At 40.6% G+C, this 14,821-nt stretch overlaps 1 protein-coding gene and 1 long non-coding RNA gene across 2 annotated transcripts in view; both read left to right on the forward strand.

Moving 5' to 3' along the window:
- LOC146315945 (uncharacterized) overlaps positions 1-14,821 on the forward strand; it is a 151,152-nt gene that overhangs the window by 85,807 nt on the left and 50,524 nt on the right. The gene's annotated exons all lie outside the window — the stretch shown is intronic.
- LOC146315947 (uncharacterized) lies at positions 4,777-9,556 on the forward strand. Its single transcript, XM_084736625.1, has 2 exons — positions 4,777-6,271; positions 7,586-9,556. The coding sequence occupies exons 1-2, from the start codon at positions 4,972-4,974 to the stop codon at positions 8,629-8,631; spliced, it is 2,346 nt and encodes a 781-aa protein (XP_084592751.1). The 5' UTR covers positions 4,777-4,971; the 3' UTR covers positions 8,632-9,556.

The following is a 14,821-nucleotide window of genomic DNA, read 5'->3' on the forward strand; positions in this document are numbered from 1 at the left end:
CAGATGTACCCATTTCAACCTCTAGATCCAAGTCCAACAGGCATTGTAGCTGGATTTCGTCTTGTGATTACCCCATCAACCATATTTTCTAGTCTCTGCAATATTATATATTATATATATTATATATTATATAGTCCTGCGTCATCACGCTCTAATATTGCTGGACAGTTCAGGTAAGCAGAGAGATACTCGACACTAGTTTCCTCATCATCTCTACTCAGCTTAGTTGAATCAAGTCCCTTAACTGCTCCGACGCTGGTGGCAATCTCAAAACCTTCGCTGGCAGTTAGCTGGTTAAGCTTTTTCTTGATGGCCCGGACAAGTCCCTTTCTGTCCTTGACAGACATCCTGCTTGTTGTTGGCTTGTGTCTCCGTTGCGTCGGTCAACTCGCCTCCATAGTCGCACACTGGATAACCCCTCACTCCAACAACATGCAGTCCCTCTGGTCTCGGAATTCACATATCACTGGATCAGCACCCGTCAGTCCATCGGTGGCGGCGCTAATCCCGGATGAGCCCCCAAATATCTGTTACAGGTCCTGGATGACAGGACGAGCAGACAGACGTTAATGTCCTGTTATAAACAGGAGAAAGGATGCAGCAGAGGCGTTTGTTGTTGTTAGACAGGTCGCTCTCGGCATAATTTATTGACACAATAAACTCTATTCAACATCAGCTGCTATTATTTTATCTGCAGATTTAGATTGTCCACACAATCACAACACATAAACAATAATACTACTGTACAATTGGCAGACAGATACTGTAAATTTACTGTACAATAACTTGTATATGTCCACGAAACCAGATCCCCATATACACTCCAAAACATACGTCAGTCTCGACTTTCATCAATTTAGTCATCTTTTCCTTAAGAATACAAACCTTCATCTTACTGCAAGTTATTGGCAATTGCCCTTTAAGGGTATGTAAACATGTCTGATCGTGTTGTGTTAGTGTGAGGGAGAATTACGCTCTGAAAATATACTGAGGATTACCTGAGAGACTAACTAACAACCATGTCTAAACATCTTAAACAGCTTATAAAATACAACACAATGAAACACATTAAAATAACAACTGTTGGGAGCTCATTTAAAGATTTGATTTACATATGGAGCAGTGTGTGTTGCTCTCATGTGTTATTGGTTGAGCATACCAAGCACTTTAATTAATTTGTTCATCTGAAAGCACCATGAATCCAAACACCTATGATCATTAATGCACTTAATACAGTAACTTGTGGCTCTACCATCTGAATTAGACATCCAACATGATGTCTACCACTAGCTTTGTGTGGAAATACTTCAAAATAATAAACAATGAGGATGCAAATTGTGCACAGTGCTGGAGGGATAAAATGCACAGCACTGAGGTTTGCTGTGACATTTGGAATCTCAGACAAAATTCCAAGTGAAAGCCCAAAGCTTCAAGAACACTGGATTGACACTTTAACCTAAATATTTCTGAAGGAAATACTGCAGCATGTGATGGATCTACCTTCAGCATTTCACTGTGGAAAAAAGGGCCACTTACTGAAGAAAGACACTAAAATCTCCCGAAGAATGCATCTGAAGCCTCACACCACATGCATGAGAGCTTTTTTCTTAACATGAATAGAATATGGAATCTGTCTCAACTCAATAGAATGGCTTTGAAAACACAAAATGACATGTTCATTAGTTTAAAATAATCCGAACTGTAAAATAACACTTTCATAAGGCTGTTTTGTCTAAAAGATCACAGGAAAAAACTTTCATCCTTGCAGCTGTAGCAAAGGTCAAGCTCCATGCCTGTAATGTTGATTAATTTTGAAATGGCATTCTTCTGCCTCAGTAATTGTTAATACCACCAGATAATAAACTAAAGCACTCAGATTTGGAACCCACTGGGATTTATGTTTCTGTTCTCAGGACAATGTGTCATTTTCACGTCTCACCTTCTAACATTACAGGCTGACATTTTATATACAGAATTTTTCAAACAGGATTTGTCCTGTCATGCCAGATACATGATTAAGTTAGGAGATCTTTACAAATTATTAGACACATAAATATCAAAATGAATACAGGCTATGCTGATAAGCTTTTGGTTCCGTAATTGGAAATTTCTATTTAATGTTATGGTGAAGTTGGGGTTTAATCAAGTAATTATTAAGACAACAGAAGCTCTATGCAGTAGACTACCATCAGCTAGACTGAAATGGTGAGCTCACTGATTCTTTCCAGCTGGAGAGATCCACAAGACAGGGCTGCCCCAGTCCACTTCTGTTCACAGTTTTTATTGAGCTATTGGCACAATGGATTACACAGAGCAATATGATCAGGGGTGTAAAAATGTCATCAGGAATGCAAAAACTGGCCTTATTTGCAGACAATGGGCCTCATTCATGAACATGTAGAAATGTTTTTACTGTGTACACAAAATAAGTTCCCATGCAAAGTTACCATCTGATTCATGAAACCTGCATACTGGCCAAGTTTATTCTTACCACCGAGCATATGTTTATGAATTAGACTCACTCTAAACTTGCAAGCTCATACCTGCTGCCTGTAATGCACATACAGTACTGATACACTCTCTTTTCTCGATATAAGGAAATATGTTTGCATAGGAAAGTATCATCGTTGTCGTAACTTAACATTCAGCCAGAATCAGGCGTTGCTGTGGTGTGTGTGATTTATTTGTGTTTGAAATTTGGCTGCTGTGAAACAATCAGGAAATAATGGACCTCGTGCAGGGGCGGGGCATCCATCGTGGCACAGGGGGCACCCGCCCCCCCTGCAATCTGATTGGCCACCCCGTATGTCCCCCAATGGTCATTGACTCGTGGTAATGTCAATCATTGTGTAAAGCTTGTTCCCTCTCAACAGTCTCGGTATCTCACTATGGGACACAGCCTCTGCACTGTCCCCCAGAAGCCCCTTTTCACTACACAAGTCTTGACTGGCAGACAGATGTGACATCTGCTCTGCAGAGGAGGGACATCCTGCTGCCATAAGAGCCTGACGTCACGTCATCTTCCTCAGTCTAAACACTCTTCTCGCTCCTAGAAGCAACCTCTCAGATGGTTTGTGTGGCTAATGGCTAGCATCACAGTTCATAGAGCAAGCTAACTACTCAGTCGCCTAACTCTATCTAACGCCGCATGGGCTGTCTTAGTTTGGTAACTGGTCTGTTCCCAAACAGTAGCTGCTCCAGTAGCTAGCCACCATACTAGCTACTTCACACAATTCATATTTTAATTGCCGTATATTATGATGAGGCCTGCCTTTCCTCGCCACAGACAAGGACAAGCTGCTGGCGAAGGTATGTGCATGCGGTAGCAAGTAGACTAATCGACTAACCGATTAATCAGTAATGCTCGGAATCGGGCCAGTTTTCACATGACTGGCCCTGACCACTGACCAGCCGGTCAGCATCACATATCCGATTCTGTGCCGGTCATTGTCACACGTGTTCTGCACGATGGTCATATCATGCACGCAACAGACAAACTGACCATGATATCACCACCGCAATGATTACAGCTCCACAAACTCAGATATATGCTAGCATGAAGTTGGTGTTAGCGACAGATTGCAACAGTAAGATAAAGGGAAGACAGACAGTCTGCAACGAGACAGAGCAGCTGACAATGTCGCAGAACAGCCTAAACTGTGTAGCTCTTCAGGCTAATGTTAGCCAGCAGCAGACTGCTGTTCACAGAGGGACAGTTAAAATCTCACCTCCCTGTTCTGGCTGAAGAACAAACAACCTGTGTTGATGTGTCTCCTCAAACATTTTCTTATACAGACTCATTTGACTTCTGCGTCTGTTTTTCTCACAACAAAGTTTTACAGCAGCAAACTGTTGCACCGTGTCTGTCTCTGGTTTGTTTACATCTGCTTCCACAGGAGATCACGTGAAATCACGTTCCGCAAAATCTCGCGAGATCACGTTCACCTGATTCATAATATTAATATAAAGCTATAATAAGGCAATCTGGAGGACTTTGGAGAACATGTAAAAAAGTATTTAATGAATATTTAATAGTCAGTGTTTTATTATGAAAATTCAATTTATTTTTCACAAGAAAAGTTGAAAAACAGTTTGTGAATGCTGTCAATTATAGTTCTTAGAAAGACTGAAAATCAGAATTGGCCAAGAAAATTGAAATCAGTGCATCTCTAGTAGCATGTTCAAATCAACACCTTTTTTCTTATAGTCTGTAATTGAATGTTAAAATATGAATGTTTTTCTCCTTAACATGGCACTTTGTAGATGTCTGCCAATTTATGTAGGCCTATTTATTTTAGTTTTTTCAGTTATTTATTCTAGGCCTATATGGCCAATAAATGTACCTGTTTTCATGTAGAAAAATGGCCTACAATTACACATTACTATAAGGCAAATATTAATGTTGCATGGCAGCCTGTTCAAATGTGCATCTTTTTTTAGTTGTTAAGAAAAGAAACAGTTGAACAGTTGATTTGCCTGAGGGGATAGTTTTACTTTTTTGTCTATTCCACAAATTACCCACAAATGCTATACACCAAGATTTTTTATTTATGTATGCCTTTTTTTTACTTTATTGTAATACTGCACCTGAAGTTATGTGAACAAAAAGGAAAATGTATCTTAACCTGTCACTGTTGTTGTTTGTTTGTTTCAGGGTTCGTACGTTTTGAAAAAACCTGGAAAAGTCATGGGATTTGAAAATATCATTTTCCAGGCCTGGAAAGGTTTTGGAAACATAAATTCACCCCAAAAGTTTTGGAAAAGTCATGGATTTAATGATAACATTTAGTAATAACAGTCTGTAAGATTGATTTTTAAAATTGATCAATAAATATTTCCTATCGAAAAGTCTCGCGCATTGATCTGACCAGCCTCTGTTTTCATCAGGTCACGCGTGACGTGCGTGGCCTAAATTAGAAAGGTGCAGATCGGATCCAGTGACAACATGCTTTAACAGTTTAGCTCACAAAGATGCCAGGAAGGTGCTTATTCAACAACGTTTGGCTGCACTCAGAGAAGTATAAATCATGGCTTGAGAAGACGGAGGACAAAGGCAAGGCTAAATGTGTCGTATGCAATAAGATGTTTGATATCTCTAATATGGGGGAAGCAGCATTGACTAGCCATGCTAAAGGAGCAAAGCACCACGCTGCTGTGACTGCCCGCGAAGCTAGCGCCATCACAAGTTTTTTCCGACCACAGACAACCCCCCAGAGGGCCACTGTGACACCGGCTGTTTGCAGCAGCAGTACTGCCACCTCCTCATTGATACAAGGGACTCTCTCAAATGTTGTCACCAGAAATGAAGTGCTAACTTCAGAAGTTTTATGGGCGCTTAAGGTAGCTAATGCTCACTTTTCATACAAGTCATGTGAAGACATAAGCCAGCTTTTCCAGGCTATGTTTCCAGATAGCCAAATAGCAACGAAATTTGCTTGTGGCGAACGCAAATGCGCATATCTGTGTACATTTGGACTGGCGCCCTACTTTAAAGGACTCACTTTACGTCGAGTGTCAAAGCAAAGATATGTCATGTTATTTGACGAAAGCCTGAATCACAACTTGCAGTCTAAACAGGTAGACATGCATGTGAGAGTGTGGGACGGGCCCGAGGTGAAAACGACGTACATCGGCTCGGAGTTTCTGGGTCATGCAACAGCTGCAGACATTGTTGAGAGACTGAACAACTTGCTTTCGGAGATCGGAACTCGGAATCTGGTCCAAATCTCTATGGACGGGCCAAACGTGAACTGGAAAGTGTTCGAAATACTCCAGAAGCAAGTGGAGACTGATGCAGGAAAGACGCTTATCAACATCGGCTCATGCGGTTTGCACATACTGCACAACGCATTCAGAGAAGGATGCAAATCCACCGGATGGGAAGTTGAACACGGACTCTCAAGTCTATACTGGCTGGTTCATGATAGTCCAGCCCGACACGAAGATTTTGTGAAAGCAACTGGATGTAACACAACCATGCTTAAATTTTGCAAGCACCGGTGGGTGGAGAATGTCAATGTTTCAGAGAGAGGATTGCGGCTCTGGCCGCATGACAAAAACTACGTTGGGATGGTAGGGAGAGGCGAGCTTCCCAATCCAAAGGTGAAGTCATTCGAGGAGGTGAAGAACCGATGTGCTGACCCTCTTTTCACCGTGAAGGTGGCGACGTTTAACAGCATTGCAAGAGAAATCGACCCCTTTCTCATCTTGTATCAGACGGACAAACCTATGCTGCCCTTCCTCTGCGAGGATATGAATAAACTGATCAAAGGCAAGATTAAACATATTTATTATGTATTTGCTGTGCTTTTGATTTGTTACATCCAGTCTATTTATGGTTAGAAACACACAACACTTTGAAATTGAACCAATGTGTGGTAACCTTGTGCAGAATTATGAGTTGAAACATAACATGTTTAAACGTACAACCTGTTGCATGATTGTGCATTACAAAAATGTGTGCGTCTTAATACAGTTAATGTTCCTATCCATCACCAACACCAGAAATTGCCCTTATGATGCTCGTTACATTGATGTAAGCTACCTTTCTCAAGGCATCATCTAAGACAGCAGCCTTATTATCGCCAGGTTACTGTCTGTTTCATAACGCAGCAGGGCAGGACTGGGACAAAAAAGCGGACCTGGCATTGTGGGCCCAGACCCGCCCACAACACACACACACGCACACACACAGACGCCGCCGGGACTGCGCGCACTTGGCATAGCCTACCTGCCTCTCCTGTCCTGTGCTCTGACTGTGTGTGTGTGTGTGTGTGTGTGTGTGTGTGTCGCGCTGTGGCGTGCGCTCACACACACATCACCCAGCACTTTCAGGACAGGCGAGGCACAACATCAAGTGCGCACTCGGAGCTACACTGCGCACGTGAAATGCACCCCGCGCTCGCATTTCACCGCGTGCTTAATACGCACTTGGAAAGCTCCACTTGTCAGTTGTACAAGCTACACCAGGCGCGCGAGTGTTACCGCGGTTATGCGGCATAGAAATAACAGTCTGTAGCAAATTCAATTGATTTTGAATAAATAACTTTATTAAATTATGTTTTTGTACAAGATATAATAGTATAGCTAAAATAAGTTTTTTAATTAGGAAAAAACAGGTATTTGTCTGAAGATGTGATTTTGGCCCACCATTTATTTGGTCAGAGAAAAATTTGGCCTGAGGCAAACCTAGTTGCCGACCCCTGGTCTACGCTATTATTAATAACAATATAACAGTAATAATAAACTAAAAGCTAGAATGAGATAAATGGTAATTACATGCAGACAATACAAGTAGCACATATCATATGTTTAACACGAATGAAAGTGATGCATGTATTGCTGTGTTATGATTTAGGCCTATAATTTGCTACTTAAGAGTCAAGAGGTATGGAGAAGGGGTGGAACTATATGAGTTTAGCTTCAGCCCACTTCTTTTCAGACATGTGAACAAAAGTCTGCAAAGTACAGCTACTTGCTTACATTGTATTCTTTAATTGTTTAATTACTCTATTTTACATGATCAAAATAAATATTTTAATCATTCATTCAAACCAAACATTCTGTTTATTTGAATCGTTTGCAGGGCTCATGGGCCGATTTGTGGTGGACAAGCACCTGCATGAGGCAACATCCACACTCAAACTTCTGGAGGTGCCTTTCCAGGACAACAGTCTACATAAGTATGCTTCACAAATTGACATTGGATTTGCAGCAGACACCATCCTGAAGCAACTCAGATCCTCAAAACAGGTGTCAGAGAGGCAGGCGATCGAGGTGAGATTGGACTGCAAGAGGCTTTTGATCACCCTCCTTGAGAAGCTGCTGAAAAAGGCTCCATTGCAGCACACATTCGTGAGAAGCATGCAGTGCCTCGACCCAAGACGCATGGCTAAATCCAAGGAACAGTGTGTGAAACAAATGACAAGAATGTTACACATACTTGTTGAATGTAAACACATAGATGATGCAGTGTGTGATGATACCCTCAGAGAGTTTAGGGAGGTTTGTGATATGGCTCGTTGTCACGCTGCTTTCAGGGAGTTTGATCCCATCACAGATAGAGTTGACAGCCTTCTCTACGAGACAGTGGGGACAAAGCCATCTTTTTGCAGAGTGTGGGATCTGATGAAGCTTGTACTGGTCCTGTCGCATGGACAGGCCAGTGTGGAAAGAGGATTTTCAATCAACAAAGAATTGATTGTGGAGAATCAGAAAGAAATGTCTTTGGTGGCGCAGAGACTCATTGTCGACCATGTCCGATCTGTTGGGGGTGTAACAAACGTTAACATCACAAAAGAGCTGCTCATGTCAGCAGCAGGTGCTCGACAGAAGTATCATGCCTACTTGGATGAACAGAAAAGAGTCACAGAAAAGCAAACTGTTGATCTGAAGCGGAAGGCCCTCAATGATGAACTCCATGATTTGAAAAACAGGAGGGCTACAATTGAGGCTGATATTTGTGACCTAGAAAAATCAGCTGACGAATATGCTGAGAAAGCAGAGACCACAAGCAAACTGACATTCATCGCCAAATCCAACAGTTTCCGGCGTACTGCAAAAGAAAAGAAAGCTTCTCTGCTGAAGATTGAAAAGCAAATTGATGAGAAGCTGGCAGAAATGAAAAAATGAATGATGTATGGATTGTTTCTGTGGGAGGAGGCTATAGCTTGCACGTTGATGTGAAGCTTTCACTTTAATGTAAAGTTTGTTAAAAAAAAAGTCAGAGCTCAAAAAAAATTTTTTTTTTACAGTGTCCTAACACTCCATAAAATCCTGCTCTTGTTGCAACACAACTCTGAAATCCAGAGCTCAGGAACGTTCTCCTTTAGACTTTAACTGGATCGTAGGAAATTATCTGTTTCTGTCCAAACCTGTAAATAGACGGAGCCTTTTGTGCAGCTTTGTTCCCTTTTAAGCGTTTTGCACTTTATTGGAAGAAGCAGAAAGATGCAGGAATGTCCCTCGACTCCTTTTTTTCTTAAGCAGAGTACAAAATATTTATTCCATCACAGAGCTGACATATTACTGATCATATAGAGCAGGAAACAATGTAAAGGTTGTTTTGTTTTCGCCTCCATGATGAGCTGCTTTAAAACGTTTCCTCCTTATTGTAGGATATAAACAGCAGAGGCTACGTTTCACGCAGATGTGGCAAAATGTAGATGTTCAGTCTTGTGTTCGCAGGTCGGTCTGCTTCTCCCGTGTCCCCCTGACAGTAGATAATGAGAGATTAATCCCTCCAGCAGCCTCGTTTGCATGTAAACAGCGTAGATTCTCGCTGTAAACATTTTACAGGACCCTCGCTCGGCCCTAGTCGTCCTTTGTTTTTGAGGAACCCAGTTAGAAATAAGCTAAATTCACACATGTACTCTCCCTGTTACCGGTAGATCATAGAGGATTTCAGACGGCAAAAAATATGGAAAGAAAAGCTCTTTTTCTTTTGTCTTTTCTTTTTCTTTTTTTTCACAATTGTGCTATTCATGCCTTTTGTCTTTTCTATTGTTAAATTTCAATGCCAGCACAAACTGTAAATTGATTTTTTTCTCCACATTAAATGTTATTTTTTGTTATTAAACATGTTTATGATGCCTTTTCCCCCCAAAAAAAGGTTGTCTGTTACCTCCAGTGTTTACTGGATAATGTTTTATTATTAAAGTATTATTGGGTACCTTCATTTGCTTATTCATTTTTCAGACCCTGTTACCTCCGAAACATGTATGCCTTGTGAAATTATTCCAGAATACAATAACATATACCTTACCTTATGTAAACTGGTATATCAGTGTTAGTTTAAACAAATATTTATTTTGTATAAAACTATAATTGTCATTAGATCTATTTTTTGACATTTCCACTGTGATAATTTTTTTTGCATCGTTATATTCCTATATTTCATGCATACATTGATGTTTTAGAGGTCATGTATTGTCATGGAAACTTGCTACCAAGTCATGGGAAAGTCATGGAAAAGTCATGGAAATTTGTTGGTTAAAATGTGTATGAACCCTGTTGTTTGACATGATTATTGAAAAGCTGGTTCTATCTTGGTTAAAATGTTATAATGAAGGAAAGTTAGAAAATTTTGCAATATCTTGTGTGCTGTAAAGTGGTTTGGAAAAATGAAATCTGTATCGGCCACCCAAGCACTCTGCAAATTGCCCAAAAAAATTGTAATCGGTACAAGTCTAGTAGCAAGATTGCTGGGGCAGATACTCAGCCCATGTGTGCTTTGTGTCTGGGGCTACAGCATGCCTAGGATGCGCTAGCATCCCCGGCTGCTTGTGAGCATTGTGCACACCTGTCAAACAAAACTCGCCGTCCCCGTGGGGCCCAACTGGGGTAATCAGTTTGACGCTACAGCACCGCTAATCGACCCTGACCAGCACAAAGCCAGCCTGTTGGCTGAGCTTGGTGATGTAGCGGGGCTGTGTCTGACTCAGGGGACGAGTGCATCAGCCTCAGCTCCGACAATGACAGGGATGATGGTGCAGAACCGTTTGCCCTCCCTCCAGCTGCAAAGCTGGATTTGGGTGATGCTAGCAGCAGCCCTCTAAACCTGACTGCCAGCATGGAACTGCATGAAGCAGGTAAAAGAACAGCTACAAAGCTGGGCATAGCATGGCCTAAACTCCCCACCAAAACCCCCATGTCTCGCTACAAGAGGAAGCGGCTCCCTAAAGCCAAATCCTCTACAAGACAGCTTCTGCCGGTTTTCCCTGAGTGCCTGAAGGAGGCAACCTGGTCGTGGAGCAATCCTCTCACCACCAAAAACCCCATCCAAGGAGGGTTGCCGTTGGACTGGGTTGAACCTCTGCTTGCTTCTCACCTCCACCCCACACAGAAGTCCACCATGACCTCTGCAGGTCCAGCTCTGCCTTCCAAAGGTGAGTGTTTCCAGTCATTGCTAACTGAAAAAAGCTACAAGGCAGTGACTACATCGGTGAAGGCTCTGAATGTGTCGTCACTGCTGCTGGCCTACCAGGCTGAGTTAGAGGACGACATGTTGACCTCGCCAACCCCAGCTCTGTGGGACAAATTGTGTGTCTACACAGGTGTGCTGTCCGGTCCTCTGGAAGAGCCTATATCCGACGTTTCGGTCCAAACGAGGTCGTTTGGACCGAAACGTCGGATATTCAATAAATCACTAGAAAGCGAGACAGTGTGCGGGAGTCTGCTATCTTTTTTCAAATTGAATTTTTCTTCCGACGCACCTGTCAGACATTTCAGGTGTGCAGAGACCTTCTCAACATTGCTTGCACCTTTTGTACTTGAAAAAAAAGTAGAAAGTAAAGTAAAAACAGTAAAAGTAAATCTACAGAAAAAGTAAAGTTACTTTACTGAGTATTTTTACTTTAGTAATTTATAGTTGTTCATTTAATAGACCTGTGTTATCTTCTCTTTTCTATATTACCATTGTTCTTAAATAAAGCAAAAGTAATGTAATAGAAAAAAAAATGCAGAACACGCAATATTTCTTATCTGATTACTTGATTAATCGGCAGAATAATCGATAGGTTATGCTTTAATTTTACTGGTCCAGCCCACTTGAGATCAAATTGGGCTGTATGTGGCCCCTGAACTAAAATGAGTTTGACACCCCTGGTGTATGGGAAATGTCACGTCAATCTAGTAAGCTTGAGTTTTGTTTCTTTTTGTTTGTATTAAATCACTTGTGAACTCTGCCTCCTCCGTTCCAGTCTGCATTTTTGGGTCCACTCTTTGTTTTACTGGTTTACTCAGCTCACATAACACCAACAGTGGTAACTCCTGAACCTGAACCATGGGAGCTTATAACCAGTGGTGGACAGTAGTGAAGTACATTTACTTGAGTACTGTACTTAAGTACATTTTTTGAGTATCTGTACTTTACTTGAGTATTTGTTTTTTTGGAAACTTATTACTTTCACTCCACTACATTTCAAAGACAAATATTGTACTTTTGACTCCACTACATTTCTAGGAAGGTTGTTGTTACTTTGAGCTTTGAAGTCAGCTGTTGGTGTTTTTTTCTTTTCTAAAATGCAGTTGGTCACATGCTGTGTTCATCACAGACGGAAACCAATCACAGTAGCTCCTCTCAAATGGGACTGATGTAAAAGAAATAGATCATCCAGGCGCTCTCTGTAACAAGAACAAGCAAGCTCTCCCTCTTTCATTCAAACAAAAAGTGGTAATGGTGACGGCAGGAGAAAGACAAAATTAAATCTCAAGATGTTATTATAATTATTAATTATTCCAGGTAGCTTTTAAAGTTGGGTTGTTTTATTGGGGTGAAAAATACCACATAATTCATGTATATACTGCCTCTGAAGACAGAAAGAAATCTGTTATTTAACAGACTTGGAGAACTCCTTACAGTTATCTTCAATCTAATTTTATGATGTGATTTTAATACAGTTACATCAGAAAATGACAATAGCTGTCCTTTTTGTTTTTGACTGCATTTCTATGCTGAAGTTTTTATAGGTGTTTCTATAGGCTTTGTGTAGCAGAGTGGTTCTACAAGCAGGTCAGAGCATCATTAGATGGTTTCAGAGAGTTACAAGCTTCTGTAAATGCATCATGAAAACAATACAGCATGTATTGATATTAGAAAATGTACTTTGTAATTTGTACTTTTGAATACTTAAGTATTTTTAAAAACATGTACTTTTGAATACTTAAGTATTTTTAAAAGCAAGAACTCAAGTAAAATTTTGACTGAGCAACTTTCACTTGTAGTTGAGTAATATTTGACCAGGAGTATCTATACTTTGACTCAAGTACTGGGGTTGAGTACTTTGTCCACCACTGCTTATAAAATCACAAGTAGACCTATACCTCCTGGAACTCAGGAAGCTGAGAGAGGGAAAACAGACTTATTGTCAGCATTCTCAGCTTGTGTTAGCCAGCATTACCCTCAGTATACAGATAGGTCTAAAGATCCAAAGCAGCAAACAACAGGGGCTGCATTCTGGGTTCCATGCAGAAAGGTCTCTCTAGTAAAGTATTCCTCAGACTGTTTGGGAGTGTACACTGTAGAGTTGTTGGCAGTGCTTTTGGCATTGCAATGGGTAGAAGAAAACATATCTCCTCCTTCCTCCTGCTGCATTGCTGCTCCTAAACATACAAAATGGCATCAGATGCATGTCTAAGGTACAGCTCCTGAGCATAAAGGGGGGCCATTTTAATACTAAATGGGGGGGAAAAATCCACTTACTGGTCACTATGGAGTAGCATTTCACCATATAAATGTGCAGAATACTAGTGGGGTGTTCTAGTGCAGCTGATAACCTAATCATAACTTAACCCAAACCCTTACAGTACTGTGGAAATAATGAAATAATTATTGAAAATTTATCTTTAAAAATTCAACTCCTCAGTCCTCACCTGTTCTCCTTTCTGGATCTAATAATATAATGGATATAATCAACAATATGATTTTTAAACCTTACCTCACACTCTGAAGCTCCACCCGGCTCTCCTATCTTTTCCCTGAATGTATTACATTTCTTCTCATGATAAAATTGTTTAAAAAGTAATAATGGGCTAATACATATTTCACTAATCAATTTAAGGCCTCACCTGAGCTTCATCAGTCTCTCCACCTTTCATTGTTTCAACTGCCTCACTACTGTATGTACTATCATACCAAAAATGTTGATAAATGGTCGAGTATGATTAGGTGTGTCCTTGTGTTGTGTAACTGTTACTCACACTGACGTTACTCTTTTTTAAAAAAAACAGCTGCTGTTTTAGCCTTTTCTTTGGTGCTGGCATTGTGCTGAAATGAGACAACAAAATATTTTGGTGAGTGTTGACATTACTTAGGAACACTGATAAAGTTTACAGTTAAATAATGGACGAGTGACCATCCCCGGATTAAGATGACTTAACTCAAAAGATATGGTTTCTAAATATGAATGTAAACTAACAACAAGAGAGTTATAAACATATTCATGGCAACATTCCCCACATACTGTTTTACCTCATTCAAAAGAGTTTCTGTCATCAGATTGTCTGCTGTCACCTGCTGCTGTCTCCTGACTCCCAAGCACTCTCAGAGCTGGTGAGGGAAGGGGTGGGCCAGTGACTTGTGATGTGTGGATCGATACTGAAATATTGATACCTCCGATACCAGATCTTTATGCTCTAAAACCAATTCTCGAATCAAAATATTGATACTTTTGATACTTCAGTCATTTGAGGTAATGTATATCATTAACAGGAACACGTGGAAAGTAACTAAACTATTGAGATCTTGTCTAAATGACACGCATTTGGTGGGAACTACTTTTTCTTCCGCCTGGGTAAGTGTGTAATGCGTAAGCGCAGCGGCAAGCTGCTCAGTCAGTCAGTCAGTCTCAGTCTCTAGACACAATGGCAGGGCGTAAACTGAGTCGTGTGGAGCTAATTCAGCTCCACAAACAGCCAAGGCACCTATTTGTGATGTTTGTGGAAAAATGGTAAGGAGTTGTGGCAACACAACAAACCTTGTGAAACACCTCAGGTTAAACCACAACACAGAATACGAGGCATTTATGATGAGGCGGACAGAAGAGGATGGTTATGAAATAAGTAATGAAATAAATACATGCTTCAACAAATAGCTGCATGACTTAAGCTTGGAGTCATAATATGTGTATCACTGAGATAATCTCACATAGGCAAAAAAGCCTAGATTTATTCAGGTAAGGTTTCCTAAAGAATTGATCATTTAAAGTGGATTACATAGACTAGGTGTCATTAAATTATACAGAGCAATTACAATAATACAGCCATGGTGAAAAATCTATACTAGAAAAGATAGATACAAAAAAATATTTTATCTATAAAATAT

This window comes from Lutjanus erythropterus, chromosome 14 (genome assembly GCF_056507025.1).
Source record: "Lutjanus erythropterus isolate fLutEry1 chromosome 14, fLutEry1.hap2, whole genome shotgun sequence".
NCBI classification, from domain to species: Eukaryota; Metazoa; Chordata; class Actinopteri; order Lutjaniformes; family Lutjanidae; genus Lutjanus; species Lutjanus erythropterus.